Raw genomic sequence first — 17,576 nt, 5'->3', positions numbered from 1 at the left:
AGTTTTTATCATGTATAGTCCTAAAATCAGATAAAGTACTTATTGTAGGTGATTTTAATATCCATGTGGACGTTGACAGCAATAGCCTTAGTACTGCTTTCAACTCACTACTAGACTCAATTGGTTTCAGTCAGAGTGTGCATGAGGCCACGCACTGTTTTAACCACACCCTTGACCTTGTGCTGGCATATGGCATCAAAATTGAAGACGTAATAGTATTCCCGCAAAATCCTTTATTATCAGACCACTTCTTAATAACTTTCGAATTCTTACTACCCGATTATACGAAATTAGATAAAAGCTTCTACACTAGAAGCCTATCTGACAGTGCTATAGCTAAATTCAAGGAAGATATTCCAACAGCACTAAACTCATTACCGTGCCGTAATATAACAGAGGATCTTTATGTAAACTTTAGTCCCTCTCAAATTGATAATTTCGTAGACGGTGCTACGGCCTGCCTACGGACTACTTTAGACTCTGTTGCTCCCCTTAAAAAGAAGACGATGAAGCAAAGGAAACTAGCGCCTTGGTATAACTCCCAAACTCGTAAATTAAAGCAAATCTCGCGCAAACTTGAAAGTAAATGGCGTTCCACCAAACTGGAAGAATCTCGTTTAGACTGGCAAGACAGTCTGAAAACCTATAGGAAGACCCTAAGAAAGGCCAGATCAGACTACTATTCATCACTAATAGAAGAAAATAAGAACAACCCAAGGTTTCTTTTCAGCACTGTAGCCAGGCTGACAGATAGCCACAGCTCTATTGAGCCATCTATTCCTATAGCTCTGAGTAGTGATGACTTCATGAGTTTCTTTAATGATAAAATTATAACAATTAGAGATACTATTCATCACCTCTTGCCCCCAACCTCTAATGGGTCACCTCTAACTGACAGACTGCTAGAAAGAACGACTAGACCTGACATATACTTAGATTGCTTTTATCCTATAAACCCTCAACAATTAATGTTAAAGGTCTCTTCAGCTAAGCCATCTACCTGTCTCTTGGACCCCATCCCAACGAGGCTACTTAAAGAAGCGTTACCCGTGGTTAACACTTCATTACTAGACATGATAAATATGTCTTTATTGACAGGTTATGTACCGCAGTCATTTAAAGTAGCTGTGATAAAACCTCTACTGAAAAAACCCACCCTCGATCCTGAGGTCTTAGCCAACTATAGACCTATATCTAACCTTCCCTTTCTCTCCAAGATCCTTGAGAAAGTAGTCGCTAATCAGTTATGTGATTTTCTACATAGCAATAGCTTATTTGAGGACTTTCAGTCAGGATTTAGAAAGCATCATAGCACAGAGACGGCACTGGTGAAAATTACTAACGACCTTCTAACTGCTTCAGACAAAGGACTTGTCTCCGTACTTGTCTTATTAGATCTTAGTGCTGCATTCGATACTATTGACCATACCATCCTCTTACAGAGACTGGAACATTTGGAACATTAAAGGAATCGCACTAAACTGGTTTAAGTCCTATTTTTCTGATCGATCGCAATTTGTTAATGTTAACAATAAACCCTCCAATTACGCTAAAATTAACCATGGCGTTCCTCAAGGCTCAGTGCTTGGACCAATTCTATTCTCCTTATATATGCTTCCTCTAGGCAATATTATTAGGAAACACTCAATTAACTTTCACTGTTATGCGGATGACACCCAATTATATCTGTCAATCAAGCCAGACGAAACCAGCCAGCTGGCTAAACTTCAAGCTTGCATTAAAGATATAAAATCATGGATGGCCTACAATTTCCTGATGTTAAACTCAAACAAAACCGAAGTTATTGTGCTGGGCCCGAAACACCTACGAACCTCATTAGCCGAAGATATAATTACTCTGGATGGCATTGCCCTGGCCTCCAGTACTACTGTCAGAAATCTAGGAGTTATTTTTGATCAGGATCTATCCTTTAACGCCCATCTAAAACTAACCTCTAGAATAGCCTTTTTTCACCTTCGTAACATTGCTAAAATTAGGTCTATATTGCGGGGCAATTAGATCCAGAATGCTGCAGTGCGTGTTCTGACAAGAACTAAGAAAAGAGATCACATTTCTCCTGTATTAGCTTCTCTCCATTGGCTTCCTGTAAAATCCAGGATTGAATTTAAAATCCTTCTTCTGACCTATAAAGCTCTAAATGGTCAAGCTCCTTCATATCTTGAGGACCTCTTAGTACCTTATTGTCCCACTAGAGCACTACACTCCCAGAATGCAGAGTTACTTGTGGTTCCTAGAGTCTCTAAAAGTAGAATGGGAGGCAGAGCCTTCAGCTATCAGGCTCCTCTCCTGTGGAACCAGCTCCCAATCTGGGTTCGGGGGGCAGACACCGTCACTACATTTAAGACTAAAGTGAAAACTCTCCTCTTTGATAAAGCTTATAGTTAGGGAGTGAGGAGTTGCAGTGAACGCCTAGACCGGCGGAGCAGGGTGCATAGCTGCAGACACAGCATCCCTGCTTCTCTCTGCTTCTCTTTACAGTCATCAGATTTACCTATCGTATAATCAATAATATAGTGCCTCTCCTAGTTATGCTGTTATAATTCTAGACTGCCGAGGAAGTTCCTTCTTATGACACGCTCTTTTCTTTTGTTTCCTTTTATGCACATCCTGTCTCAGAAGTGCTTGTTACTCACCTAGCTCTGGGGAGTTTACTCCCCGGAGTCCTTATGTTTCTTCTTCGCCCAGAACATCGCCTCGGATTAGGGCGACACCAAGACCTGGGTCTTGGGTGCAGCTGTGGCTATGGACCTGCTACACCCTGCTACACTCTGCGATTCCCTGCAATGCCCAGCTACATCCTGCCGCATCCACCGCGTCCACCCATGCTCTGCTGTGCCACGCTACATCCTGTACCGTCATAACCCCAACCGTCAGACACCGCCCACCAAGAGTCTGGGTCTGCCGAGGTTTCTTCCTAAAAAGGAGTTTTTCCTCGCCACTGTCGCAATAGCCACTGCTAATGCTTGCTCTTGGGGGAACTATTGGAATTGCTGGGGCTTTATAGAGTGTGGTCTAGACCTACTCTATCTGTAAAGTGTCTAGAGATAACTCTTGTTATGATTTGATACTATAAATAAAATTGAATTGAATTGGAAACAACTCCAGAAAATCATACGTAAAAGGAAATGCTAGTCCAATTACCCATGAGCAGAGACCAAAACTTAACTCTGATCTACATCCAGCGTCTAAGGTAACAACATATTCAACAACTGAACAACACGGCAGGCAAATGCAACAGACCGACAAGAAACCTTAATGAGACTAGCCATAATAATCCACGAACAGCGGTTTGAAAGCTTTTACAATGCCCATCCCAGCATAGGGACGTTGACGGGTTAAATTCAGCTGCTCAGCTTTCATGAAGCGGGTTCTCTTCAGACACACCGACTTGGGGTGGGCATCCCCACAGTAGCTACAGACATGAAGATACTTAGTTACACATCTAGGCTACATTAAAAAGTTAAGCAACAAAATTGCTGAACGTCAGAACATTGTGAGAAATTGGTCGTTATTACTGTGACTACAAGTGCCAGGTTTAGTTCCATCGTAGTGTAAATAGTGACAAAAACGTTAGCTGACGTTATTCAGCGGCCAGCTCAGAGATTGCTAGTAAATTACTGACAGCGCCACAAGCACGGGTCACGGCTGAAAGAGCGCGAGCCTGGACGAATATGGCCACCGGCCCGTTGTGTGCAGCAGTGTTGGAGGAAGTACTAAATCTCAGCACTTAGTAAAAATACAAATAACCTTATCTAGTGAGAATACACTATGGAACACACAGGCTTGATAACAAGTAGCCTACGTGACTTCATAGCTGAGGAGGACCGGGAGTGTTTTAAGATAAATATACGGGATATATTAACCCTATGTGAACGGATGCTTCACATAGTACTGGGAGCGGTACCCGCCTGGCCAATAAATGCTATGAAGGGCGGGTCTTGGCGTGCAGTAGTCTACCGGCCAGCTCGAGCGTGCCTTTTTTTTTCTTTTTTTTAATATATAATATATACACACACACACAATATATATATATATATATATATATATATATATATATATATATATATATATATATATATAAATGGACTAGCAGACGCCATAGTTTTCTACGGAGACCAGAGAAGGCTAGTAGAACATAAATGTATTAAGAGAACGTATTAGAAGCACTTTTCCGGCGAGGCTCAAGTGCTACTGAGCAGCCTCCAACTGAGCTGAAAACATATGTGCCGTGAGCAACCTGTAGTTGTAAGTCTTCTGGTAGCTGTGCCAAGAGAAATCTCAATCATTCCCAATCTAGCAGAGACGGAGAGCGTAGGTATATGTAAGGAGATAACATGAACACAGGCTAATTATTGCCAACTAAAATGCTAGTTAACATTAGTAATTAAACTTAAACAGCTAATGTAAGTCCAAACTGCCTGAGAGCTTCTCCTGTACTATACGGTAATTCCTCTACTGTGCGACAGAGAGTCGCAGAGGAGGGCAACAAACCCTCGTGAGAGGCAGGGATCAGAGGTCGGACGATAAAGAACAAAGTTTCCATTAACATGGGCACAGCCAATCGTCAATGCAGGGAGGATTCGGGGTTCAGTCTCCAACTGGGAGCATCGACGGACGGTGGCGGCAACGTCATCCGGAGAGGCATCCTCTCCTGGCTTGGTTGAAGCTGCAACGCCAGTGCGTGTAATAGATGGTGCCGATTGCCAGGAACTATCATCGACAGCGGTGGAAGTAATGGCCATCAGCGAGGTGAGCTAGACCAGACGTTGGGTGCCAGACAAAAGCACGAGTTTGATGTGCAAACGAGAACTGAGTAGCAAAAAGTGAGCAGCAAGCATTTGGAGCAAACTAAAGCAGCAGTAGGAACAAGCTAAAGTAGCAGCATTTAGGAGCAGCTAAGGCAGCAAGCAGAAGGAGCTAACTGAATCATCTTAAGTAGCGCGCCCTGTTGAGTGTAGCCATTTAGCAGCGAGGGGAGTGACCAGCTGATGCGCTAATGCAGATCAGCTGCTGCAACTTAGCTGATGCAGATCAGCTGATGAGACTGTGTTGTTGACCAATAGCGGTTAGCAGTGTCTTGACTACCTGGCCTGCCAGAACTGACGCTCAATGAAATGGTTCTTCCAGAACATTGCACTTTAGATGTGTGTGAATTTCCCACACCAGGAGTCATTTATATAGTTGTATTTTATAGCGATCGATTATCTATTTAAAAAATGTTCTATGTTCTATGCAAAATGTAACATTTTCTATTAAAGAAAAGATAGAAAATAAATATTTGTGTGTGCTGTAAAGTGGTTAGAAAAAATGAAATCGGAATCGGCTAAAATCGGTATCGGCTGGCCTAACTCAAAGAAAACCAGAAATCGGAATCGGCCTAGAAAGTTGTAATCGGTGCATCTCTAGTGTGCAGTGGTTTATGGGATGAGTAGTTCCTTCGCTCTGAAATGAAAATATGTACACAGTCTTGTACCTTTGACTTTTTTTGGATCTTCTGTTAGTTTTTTCATATGTGGTATGCTTTTGAGTCACATACCGTCTGGTTAGCCTAAGGCATTGTCTAAAACTCTTTATATACGGATTTTTCCAGACGTCAATGGGAGAAATTAATGGGAAATTTACTTCTGGAACCCAAGGTCTCTCGGAGGAAGGGCGGGACTGTTGAGCTCTATGCCACTGTGTGCACTGTGGGACCTTCCAGAAAAGAGTGTATTAAGCTTCCTTGTCTTGTTCTTTTCTCCATACTGCACCATTCAGTGAGGACCTCCAAGTAAGCAGCAGAGAAGCACTAATCCCTAAATCTCTTCTTGCTGAGATGGTTGCATTTTAATAGCATATTAAAGGCACACTAATATATCATTCTCACACTCTGTTGTGGGCCACCATGACAGAAATTGTAATTCTCCTGCCGACTTCGCTGTGATTTCTGTAACCTGTACTTTATCCTGGAGAATTTTGCACGGCACCCATGCTCTTTTTCAACACCCTGCTTTCTCCACATAGACAACTCGAAAAGTGTTTTTGCGCTGAAGATAGTGTGATAAAAAATACCATTTCCTCAACAAGCTTGCGCAGGATTTAATGTTTAAGAACAGCTGTCCCAGTTTATAAAAAACATTCTATAACACAACTCTATGAGTATACAAAAGCAACAGCAACAAAGGCCATATGATGATTACATCTTTGTTGCAGTGGTTTTATCAGGAGCGAGAGGCTGCAATGACATTGTGGTTACCTGAAAATGCACAGCTGTTTATTGACAGCACTCACCTAAAGATAATGGAGCATCTGCACATTATAAATATTGCTGAGTGCTGATGTGATCAAACATGTTGTGGTTGTATTTTACTGTTTCACCACATCGGCTAATGATAATTGATTTAAAGGATGTGACATCCGAAAGGAAGTTCAACATTTCCAGCTGTTATCCTGCTTTAGCTTTGTCAACAACTAATTGTTTGCCAGCACAAGGTCTTCCTTACTGATCCAGTGATGGCACACATGCAGAGTAAGCATACCAAATATACACACACCTGGGCACGCGCACACACACACACACACACACACACACACACACACACACACAACATACCATACATAAAAATCAAAGCTACTCTGGAACTTGAGGAGGCCTGACAGTGTTCATACATTTCCCCAACACAGTTCACTAGGTACTCTGTGCCGTCATATGTGAAAACTACAAGCGCCTCAGTATCACCATCCGCTCACACTGAAAGCGTGGAAGGGATGAGTTGCAGAGTCAGACCACCTCCTGTGACAGAGCTGCGTGTACAAGAAACAACACTAGCGGTCCCTCTCTGGCAGTGACAAACACCTCTTACAAAGTCGATGGGAGATCAGAAATAGATGCCACGTCTCTCTGAATAGTATCACTCTGCAGCAGATGATCTGGCTGTGCCTAGATTGAATCACATACTGAATCGTATTTAGGACGGGGCAACTCATTCAGAGCTGCTTTTCTTCGAGCCCTTAAATCAGAAACACATCACTGGGCCAAGGACGAGGCATGAACAAGATGACACTGACAACAGAAAACCTTCGCAGGCTCAAATATAGATATGTTTGTTATGGGTAGCTCTTTTCTGGGTGTTTTTGTTCTTTGTTTGTCTGTGTGTCTTTGTGTGTGTGTGTCGGTGTTCTTCCACCTGGAGGGCTGGAGGCGTGCCCAGGAAAAGTAGGTCAAGGGGCGTGGCCGATTCAACCTGCACACCCCTTTGGCGCCAGTTCGTTATCAACACCCTAGTGGTAACTTGGCTCTGAGTTTCTCGCTATCTCCAGTTGTGTCCTTGTTACTTTTTGCTCTCTAGTTTTTGTCTTGATTCTCTGTAGCGTATACTTACCCTGTGTTTTTGTGTAGTGTCCGCTCCGACCTGCTGCTACCTCCGCTGTGCCTACAACCTCCAGTCTCACCACCCAGCCCTATTCTCCACCTGTGGAAACTACCCGAACTCATCTCTGCTTGTCCGCCTCGAGTCTCAGCCAACTTGGATCCTCCTCCCTCGGCTCGTTTTGGAACTCGGACAGCCAGGAGTCTCCCCGCTCAGACATTATCCTCACTCTTCAACTGAGTATTATCTTTTGTTCATTAAAACCTTTACAAACGTGTGTGTGTGTGTGTGTGTGTGTGTGTGTGTGTGTGTGTGTGTGTGTGTGTGTGTGTGTTCTGGGTCAGAACAAGCCCTAACAATGTTTCCATGGTATTCCTGTTTCATAGTTCTATTTATAGCCTCATGAAAAGCAAGCCATGACTAAATTCTTGTCTTTAGAAAATGGCAGATAAAAGGAGCACTCGGTGGATAGCAATGTGACCTTGATTGTTCTACTTTGCAGGGCTCAGAAGCATCAGGTAATTGGGTGTGTCTGCCTGCTTCAGTGCTTCAAGGTGAAAGTGTGGGTGTGAGTGTTAAAGAGATTCAGGTCACTGGCCTTTCAAACGGCACTGAAGCACTACAACCTCAGCAGTTAGTGATAACTGTATATTTAGTTTGAATGAATGCAAGGCCATAGTGGCAGAAGATTAATATCTGCTGTGTGCATTTGTGTGGGTGGGTTTATTTCTGACAATGAGAGGCACCTTAGAGACTGTATACCAGGTTGTGTATTATCTGTTGTCCAGGCCAAAGTGCTTTGTTAAAACATTCATGAATTCCTTTACATAAAGTTTGAATATAAGCTTCTAAAAGTGATGTGAGTTGCCATAAATTCACATTTCTGTTAGCAGAACAAACTGGCGCAAAAGTATATTTATACAAAATGAAGCACAAATAATTCATTACCCTTAGTTTGACATGTGTCCTGCGTCTGAGCCATTTTTCTCGTGGGCTGGAGGGAGAGAACGGAGCAGAGCCCAACTTGTCCGCTTCCTGGGTCTTCACACAGTCGCATCGCATGAGCTGTCAATAAACACAGGTGTTACAGAGCAGCCATTTCCACACACAAGCCTTTGAAAACACATCCTTCCGTTAAGCAGACAGAACAGGTTTGCTTATCAGTAATAGTCTCACCTAGGGTTTCTGCAGGTTTCACCAAGTCAAATTTAAGATGTTTTAAGACCATTATAAATTAAAGACCTATATCATGACTTTTTAAGACCCCATGGAAACTCTGCTCACTTTATTGCACATTTACAAATTATGACCTATTAATAATGACATGGAAGGTTTGGCATCGGGAGCCTTGGATTTAAAGCTGGAGTTATGTTTAGGGATCTTAGATCATGATTCTGATCATGATTCTCAGGGCAGATTTGAAACTTGAATAAAATTACTACTTGAAAGAAGCTATGCATATTATTCTTGACTCTTGGACGTAGAAAAGCTCCTTGCTTCGTAACATTGGAAGGCATTCTCTTACATACTGAGCTTGGACTGTGAGAAAAGTAAATGATTCAGCTTCAACAAATTATTTTGTGTGCAGCCCTTAAAATTCCAAGCCGGTCCGTCATAATACGCAGCATTGAGTGGAGCTGAAAACCACTGAACCAAAATAAAGATCTTTGGGTTTATTAGCTTCCTGATGGTGTCGATAGCACTTCTTTTTTCCTGTGTGCTCTGCTCATTCCCCTCACGTTTTCTCACAAAGACGACATGCTGCAGCAGATAGTAGCAGGGTGAAAAAATCGTTCTTTTGTTCTCTGGAAACTCTGCTTTCTAATGATTAAGTTCAACGACTACACTTGTCTTGTTTATTTATTCCTTTTTGTCCCTGTTCTTTCTCACTGTCTGAGGATTCAGAGAACATGCTCAAGACTCTTCTGGTCTAAGGTTGGGTTCTAAAGTTGATGAAAGAGGTATGGAAATGCCTGGACACTTAACTGAAGAACACATTTGTAAACCTTTAAAATCCTAACCACTTTTGCAAAGTCTAATCACACCCGTTTACATACAGCAGCATAAATTAGCCAAATTTGTTCAGATTTCAGTCATAAATTCAATGGTGTTTGATGAAATGGCTCCCACTTTCCTGAGGCTCAGCTGTAAGGAGAAGATGAATCCTAAACATCTTCGCACAAGACAAAGTGTGCCGACTGTTGATAGTGATCCTTCCTGTCATTTTGCAGACTATTGCACAATCTCCACAATCTTGAAAAATGGGTCTTTATATCATCTAGTGTGTTCTGAACTGTAGATCCATGTCATGACTCAGGACTGGATTATAGCTCAACATACACACACAATATTTATGGTTAAAATGTTTGGGTAAATCTCTCTAAAAAATTGCTTATTTCTTATTGCTGGCTATTTCCTTCGCCATAAAGTGGTGTTGATGACATTACTGGCTTGTGGTTCTGGGTGTAACATATCCATAACATATCCTCTGCCCACTGCCTCCACTTTTTACCATTACTGTACATCTTTCCTGTAGGTGGTTTTGTTATGATATATAGTATCATACAGTTTGTAGTCTCGCACTGCAAGACCTTCCTCCACAGTGCTGCGAAGGAAGGTCTGGCTAGTCCACACAGCATTCCTGGATGGGAGAAAAACATGCTCTGGTTTATTGGCATTTCTTTAAACCAATCACAATCGTCTTGGGCGGCGCTAAGCTCCAGACGGAGCCACAGTGCCTCAGCTAAATAGTTGGTGGAACATGTGTACGTTCAAAAGTAGTTTTAGTCGTGCAACAGAAAACTCAGATTGGACAGATAGTCTAGCTAGCTGTCTGGATTTACCCTGCAGACATCTGAGGAGCAGTTAACCATAGTCTTTAGAAATCCACTGGAGGTTAGAACGCCAACACAGAGACAGAGGAAGGTAACATCAGGCCTAAAATGAAAGACATCCGTAGGACTTTCCGGTGGCACCTGAACAAGTGATGCTTGCGTAAGGCGCGCAGCATCATCAAAGACTGTTCTCACCCCAACCACAGTCTGTTCACCCCATTCCCCTCCGGAAGGCGTTACAGGTCTCTCCGCACCCGAACCAGCAGGTTCAGAAGAAGCTTCTTTCCTGCAGCTATCACCATACTGAACTCTAGCTCTGCATCCCGGTGACAACCAACCAACTAAGCCCCCAAACCATAGTGTCCTATTTATTTATTCACAAATGTACATACTGTATCTACACTTATACATAGCCATATTCTACTGCTCTTCATACTATTCATCCTGCACATACACTTATTCTCACTACTCTTATAATGTTACTGTTGGTCTTTAGTGTCTCCTCCCAGGCAGCGCGGCAATGGTTATGTTTAGGGTTAAGGTTAGGGTTAGCTGCCTGGAAGGCGCCATTGGAGGCAAAAAACACCATCAAGCGTTATTGTTTCTGCACTACAATGGTACATAGCTGTACATACTGTACATATCTGTCTATATGGTTCAAACTGAATATCCATATTTTATTCAGTTTTTCTTATAATAGTACACTGCATTTATCTATATTACTTGTTACTACTATTATAATGTTACTGCTGCCACATTGCACATATCTGTACATGCTGTTCATACATTGTTCATATTACATAGCCATATTTATTCCGCTCTTATAAGGTAACTGCTAATACACGGCACACATTTATATTTAATTTATATTACTCTAAACCACCTTCTGTTAACCAACTGTACACTACTGTCTACACTGCACCATATTTCTTGTCCTGTCTATACTTGTATATCGCATTGCACTTTTCTGCTCTTTTTGCACTTCTGGTTGGACGCAAACTGCATTTCGTTGTCTTTGTACTTGTACTCTGCACAATGACAATAAAGTTGAATCTAATCTAATCTAAAAAACAATCCCAGAAGTGGAACATCATCGATATAGACTATACAGTTTGAAACATTTCACCATATATCTCACAAAGAGCTAAATGACGATGCTGTGACAGCAAGTGGCTTCCTGCTGCTCTCATTTGGTTATACCGACATGTCATGTCAAAACAACCCCGAAGGCCGTGGACTTGGAGACGTTTGCATTGCCATGAGTTGCATATGCTAACTCATGGCCTCAAGAGTCTGGAGATGTGCCATACTTTGTCACTTTGTTTCATCTAGTCCCAGAGCAACGTGCTTAGAGAACCTCTCCACATTTGATCTGACAAGTTCAGTATTTTGTAATTCCAGCCAGCAATTTCAGAAACTGTGATTCATACAGCTACTACTTTTCCCTGCAATGGGCTTTGTCTTGTTATGTACTTTATGCTAGTTGCCTACCGCTGTTGACAATAAAGTATGCTAATTATGCACAGAGTAAGTCTTTAATTGTTTTGGTATGCTACTTAAATATATTGTTTGTATTTTATTTTAAATTACTGAGACAATACCTTCCCCAGTCTGTTAAACTTGCTGGGGAAACAAACAATAGGCTGCCAATGAGGCTTTCCCACCTGCCGGAGAACAAAGGCTGCTACATCAGTGGACTCCCAGTAGGATGCATGGAAAAGGTGAGGCAGAGCCACTGTTGGGAAGGCAGTCAGCACATCAGGGCAGTACAAAGCATAATCCAGCCTTTTGGAGCCCCACCAGCTACCGGAAACTGAAACGCACACACATATGCAAGAATAGACATGTGAAAATCTGGTCAGTTTAAGAGCTGTGAAATCTCACAAACCTCAATTCATCTACAGCAGATCATTAAGGATAAATAAGACAGGGCAGTGTAGCTTCTCAGTCTTTCTCCTTCCCTCCCTCCTACTCACTGTTCGCGATAGTGTTTCCCAGCTGGCCCATGGAGCAAATCGACATTTCACTTTCCACACTGGTCACGCTGGCTCTACGACCTCCCTCTTCTCCTCCTCCTCCTCCTCCTTCACTCTTTGTCTCAGAGGACGTCTGTGAAGCTGGACCTTTAGGAGACTGCTCACCTTCCAAAAACACATTTGAATGGCCTTGGATACTCTCCGCTAGGGAGGGTGAGAAGAGGAGCGAAGGAGAAAAGACAAGGACAAACAGAGAGGGAAGAGGAAAGGAAATGCTTTGATCACACAACAACTGACTGGCCTCAATCTTTAAATCAATGCTAGTATTTTGCCTAATGAGATAGTGCTTTGCTGCGTATCCACTTGCTTTGTGCTTTATTAAGGAAAACCAAAGACAAGCACTAAGAACAATGACAAAAACGGCTTCTACACTTCATGGGGTTAAAAAAAAATCAAGTATTGACTTTGGAAGTCCCAAAAACTACAGATCGTGTGTTTGTTCGCCGATAATACTGCACAAAAATGAACGTTTTCCCTGGAGACCTGTTTTCACCTGAAATCATGTGTCTACTTGTTATTCTCTAAGACGCAGAGCCTAGAAGGAGCATATTTCATCAATAATTTAATCGTTAGAGACAAGTGTCCAGTTCAACAGCACATTTATCTTAAACCCTACAATACATCTTGGGGTCAAAAGGAGACTCACGCTGAATGTCATGCACTTCCACCAAAGAGCATTGCCAAACAAAGCTGAACAGCAGAACGCTGAACAATACAGCCATGAGGGCTCACCTCTTTCTTAAAGATCACTCACACAGTGTTTTCCTCTTCTTACCTGTATTATGCAACTCACAATGTTTTTCCAGCCAGACTCTGGAGAGTGCTCACGTCTGAATGACTTTGACTCCACCGCTGCCCTACACATTGTTCTCCAGATGAACTGTTGACCTTGGTGACAACCTATAAACCAATGTAATCTATACAGTATATTTGTATGTGTGTTACAAGTCAAGACTCACCCTCTCATGCCCAGACATGAAGGAGAATCAGATGTGGTTAATAAACATGATAGAATCTGACACACACTGTGTTTGTAGCAACGATACTAGATTGGATGGTTTTCTGTCTAATGGTTCTGCTTTTGAGGGGCAGAAAATATATTGTTGGTATGGAACTGCTCAGCCTAATTTACATTTACTAGTACAGTGCCCATTGAAAATGTGCCTGTTTGGAAGGGGCTGATTGCTTGGCCTGTGATATTGCTGCTTGTAGAATTCTTTAAAAGCAAATTGTACCCCAAAATTACTTACAGAAGGGCCCCAAACCACTTAAAGCAGCCATATTATGCTCATTTTCAGGTTCATAATTGTATTTTAAGGTTGTACCAGAATAGGTTTACATGGTTTAATTTTCAAAAAACACCATATTTTTGTTGTACTGCAGTGCTCTCTCTCACTGCTGCAGATCCTCTTTTCACCTGGTCTCTGTTTTAGCTACAGAGTGAGACCTCTTTTCTTCTTCTTCTTCTGTACTATCTTTGATTGCACTGCACATGTGCAGTAGCTCAGATGTAGATCATGTCATAGACAGTAAAAGACAGGCTGTTTCTACAACTTCGGTCACTTACAAGGCAGGATTAGCTGGGAGACTTCTAAATGAGGGCGCACATGTAAGTAGTTCTTTTGTAGATTATGGTGAACTTGTGTGTGTTGTAGCAGTGCTTTGCTATTGAGAACGAGGTAGCATGCTAGCGTTAGCATTAGCATTAGCATGCTAACGAGCTAATGGTTGCGGTTAGCCTGCTCGTTGAACAGCTCACCCAGAGACTGAAGTCAGGACACATTCAGAAACTGTATCTCACTCTAAACAGCATGGATGGATTTTTTTCAAAGTTTGTATGTGTGTGGAAGCACCAGAGACACAAAAGAACACCCTAAATCCCAGAAAAAGTGATTTTTTCATAATATGGGCACTTTAATATGCAACTCCACTGTATAGCCTACTACTGACTTACAGTGTAGGCTACGTCTACATCAGAGGAAGACATTGTGCTACTACATTTACCTGACAGAGAGCAGGGCAGATTCAGAATGTAATCACAAATTAAAGCTGCAAGCAGCTTTGGACAGGCCCTCGCACCTCCTTGCGCGTCGGGGTTACTGGCGGACACCGCTCCATGCGCCCGTGTATTTGCGCGACCGTCGGAAATCTCTAGGAGGAGTTTGTTAAAGTACGACATGTGGAAATGGCCAAAATCACACAAATTTCGAACTTTCAATTCAAAATGGCGGACTTCCTGTTGCGTTAAGGGTATGGCTCTAATGAGCTTTTTGTACATCTTAACATGCTACATATGTGTACCACGTTTCGTTAGTCTACTTGAAACGTACTGCAGGGGTTACATTTTTTTAATTTTGTAGGGGGCGCTAGCGAGCCATTTTTGTGCGCCTATTCCCGAAACCCTTAAAATACGTACGTTTTCACCAGGCTTGATGCGACCGCCAATTTTGCTGTTAAAGGATAACTCCGGGCAATTTTTACGTTAATCTTGATCACTATAAATTTATGAGTACTTTATGGTCCTAGCAAACTGAAGAATTAAGAATTAAGAAGAAATGGAGAATAAGGCGGCAAAAGAAAAGGGTCCTTACAGGGAGAAACTGATAGGAACAACAATCTCTGAAACTGGTCCAATATAAATCAGTTAGAGTCACTAAAAGTTCTGTTTTTGCCGCTGAAAGACTCAGATTATTATTCTAAGTGTCTGACAACATTATGGGATGGATCCCTACAGAGATAGAGCTTTTAGTTAAAGAGTAAGATCCTTTTAGTTTAACATGGAACAGCCCTGAAATCACCATCACCAAACCCACCAGACTCCATGTAAATAATCAGGACTTTTATCATAAAAACATATAACTTCAAAAAAGCCATCTTGGTTCATCTTTCCACTGTTCCAACAATCACCACTCTGGTTTGGTTGAAATAAACCCTTAATTCACCCATTTACATGTGGAAATATGCTGGCTTTATACACGCTAAAAGTAGTGATTATTTACATGGAGTCTGGTGGAGATATGGTGGGTTTGGTGATGGTGACTTCGGGGCTGTTTCATGTTAAACTGAAAGGATTTTACTCTTTAACTAAAAGCTCTATCTCTGTAGGGATCCTTTCCAGTCAGTGTGTCTCTGTGCTGGACCAGAGAAAGGTCAAATAGTGGCATGTGACAACCAGAACTGTACAGTTCAGTGGTATCACTTCCATTGTGTGGGGCTTGTGAAATCCGACGTCTCCTTGTCACATCGGAGACATGCTCTCCTTCATGCTTTATCCATGTAGGGAAACAAAAAAACTAACACATGCATACTACGGTTTCCATGACAATCGTGTGAGACACTGGAGAAGTTTTTACACAGCAGGCATTCTAAAATAGTGCGGAATTGCAACAACCTCCTCCTCTACTGACACAAACGAATGAATGAACGCGTGCTGGCCGTGCTGGCGGGTATCCTCCCAAAATGGCGGAACGGGGCGGGGAGCTGTGTCGTGACGAGATCTCCCCATTCTCAATTGCTTTCCTAAGGTTTCTTATTATTATTTTTCCGCCGATAAAACTGATGCTACAGCCTAAACCCAGACTATTCAATTGGTGGCCCCAGGGCCGGGTCCGGCCCCTGAGGGATTTTGTACCGGCCCTTGGAGTGAAGTGTAGTTATTATATAAGGGTAGTCTCATACAGCGCATGCCTGTGGTTAATTGTACATTCTTTTGTGCAGTAGGAGGCGGTATGCACCCCTTTCAGCCATGGTGGCAAAACAGGTAGAATATCTACCTGTTTCGGCCGGACATATATTTTGGGGGACCACACATGACCAATCAAAGTCGCCCATTCGCACTCTAGTGCTGCGCTCTGACCGTTCTGACTTTCTTTCAAGCCAAGCACGAAGTTTGGCTAACAAGAAAAAATGTCTCTCTCTAAACAATGAATGGACAGAGAAATACACGTTTATTGCCGTTGATGCGAATCCTGTGTGCTTAATCTGCAACGAGTGCCTCACCGTGTGCAAAGAGTATAATTTGAGAAGGCATTTCAAGACAACGCATGCTAACTTTGACAGTCAAGGAGTGTATGCTGGCATCCATTGAGGAGGTTGTAACAGATGAGAAAACCCGAAAAAACATCGATTCGATCAAACAAATTCCAGTTTCTGACAGGTCAAATATGAGGAGAGTCGAGTCCCTTGCATCGGACGTTTTCGAGACACTTTTGGACAAGCTGAGGAATGCCGAGGTGATGTCTTTGGCCGTGGATAAGTCGACTGATAACAGTGATGTTGCACAGCTGTGCCTCTATGTGCGATTTTTTGATGGGGAATGTTTTCGTGAGGATCTGCTTGGACTAATTGCCATGGAGGGGCACACTACCGGTGAGATTCTCTTCACCAAAATTGCTTCATTCTTTGAGGAGAACAACTTGGATTTGGCACGCGTCAACATTTTGGTGACGGATGGTGCGCCCTCGATGGCGGGCAGGGATCAGGGGCTCGCCGGGAGGATGGCAGCTGCGGCTCCACAGGTCTCTGCATTGCCTCATCCACCAAAGCCTCCTGGGTGCCAAGCTCAGTGGTGAGTTAAAAGAGACCGTGGACTCTGTTATGGCAATTATAAACTTCATCTGTTGTACCTCCAGTTTACAGCACTGCCTTTTCTGCAAGCTGTTGACTGACATGTCTGCTGAATATAAAGATTTGCTCATTCACAATGATATGACATTAGATGGCTTAGCAAAGGAAAAGCTTTGAAACGTTTTTGTGAACTAAGAGAGGAGATTCTGGTGTTTCTTCGGTCTTCAAAATTGAAAAAAGCTGGCAAGTTTCTGTCTCTGATGGAAAATGATGAGTTTAATGCCGCTGTTTGCTTTTTGAGTGACGTTTTCCATCATTTGATCCAACTCAACATGGAGTTGCAGAGCAGAGATAAAACAGTCACAGAACTTGTGGAGAAACTTCATGCTTTTCAAAGAAGGCTCTCACTCTTCTCTGCTGATCTTTGTCCTGGCAAGATGCTCCACTTCCCCACATTGAGGAAATCTGGCCTGCAAATTACCAAGGTGATGTCAGGGTTTATTGACTCATTGAAAAACAACTTTGCCACTAGGTTTGAGGATTTCAGCATCTCCAGTGAAGTGATAAGATTTGTGAAGGACCCTTTCTGTGTGAATGTTGAGGCAGACTTTGCATTGAAAGGAAAGGAGCTGGTATCGTCATTGGATGAGGGGTCTTTACAACTGGAACTCACTAACATTCAGTCGTCAGATGACTTGCGACAGTCATTGCAGCAGGCAGGTTTTGAAAAATTCTGGATCCATGAAGTCAGCTGAGAGAAATTTCCACAT

General features: G+C 42.6%; 1 protein-coding gene across 2 annotated transcripts in view; it reads right to left on the bottom strand.

Moving 5' to 3' along the window:
- pitpnm3 (PITPNM family member 3) overlaps window positions 1-17,576 on the bottom strand; it is a 109,667-nt gene that overhangs the window by 15,443 nt on the left and 76,648 nt on the right. For both annotated transcript variants that reach the window (XM_031297354.2, XM_031297355.2), the window contains exons 11-13: window positions 12,181-12,384; window positions 11,869-12,017; window positions 8,319-8,435 (exon numbers count right to left, since the gene is read on the bottom strand). In XM_031297354.2, the coding sequence (XP_031153214.1) occupies window positions 8,319-8,435; window positions 11,869-12,017; window positions 12,181-12,384 (470 nt within the window). The remainder of the gene's footprint in view (window positions 1-8,318; window positions 8,436-11,868; window positions 12,018-12,180; window positions 12,385-17,576) is intronic.

The sequence above is a fragment of the Sander lucioperca genome, chromosome 5, assembly GCF_008315115.2.
Source record: "Sander lucioperca isolate FBNREF2018 chromosome 5, SLUC_FBN_1.2, whole genome shotgun sequence".
Taxonomy (NCBI): domain Eukaryota; kingdom Metazoa; phylum Chordata; class Actinopteri; order Perciformes; family Percidae; genus Sander; species Sander lucioperca.
This window is presented reverse-complemented; position numbering and strand designations above follow the sequence as displayed.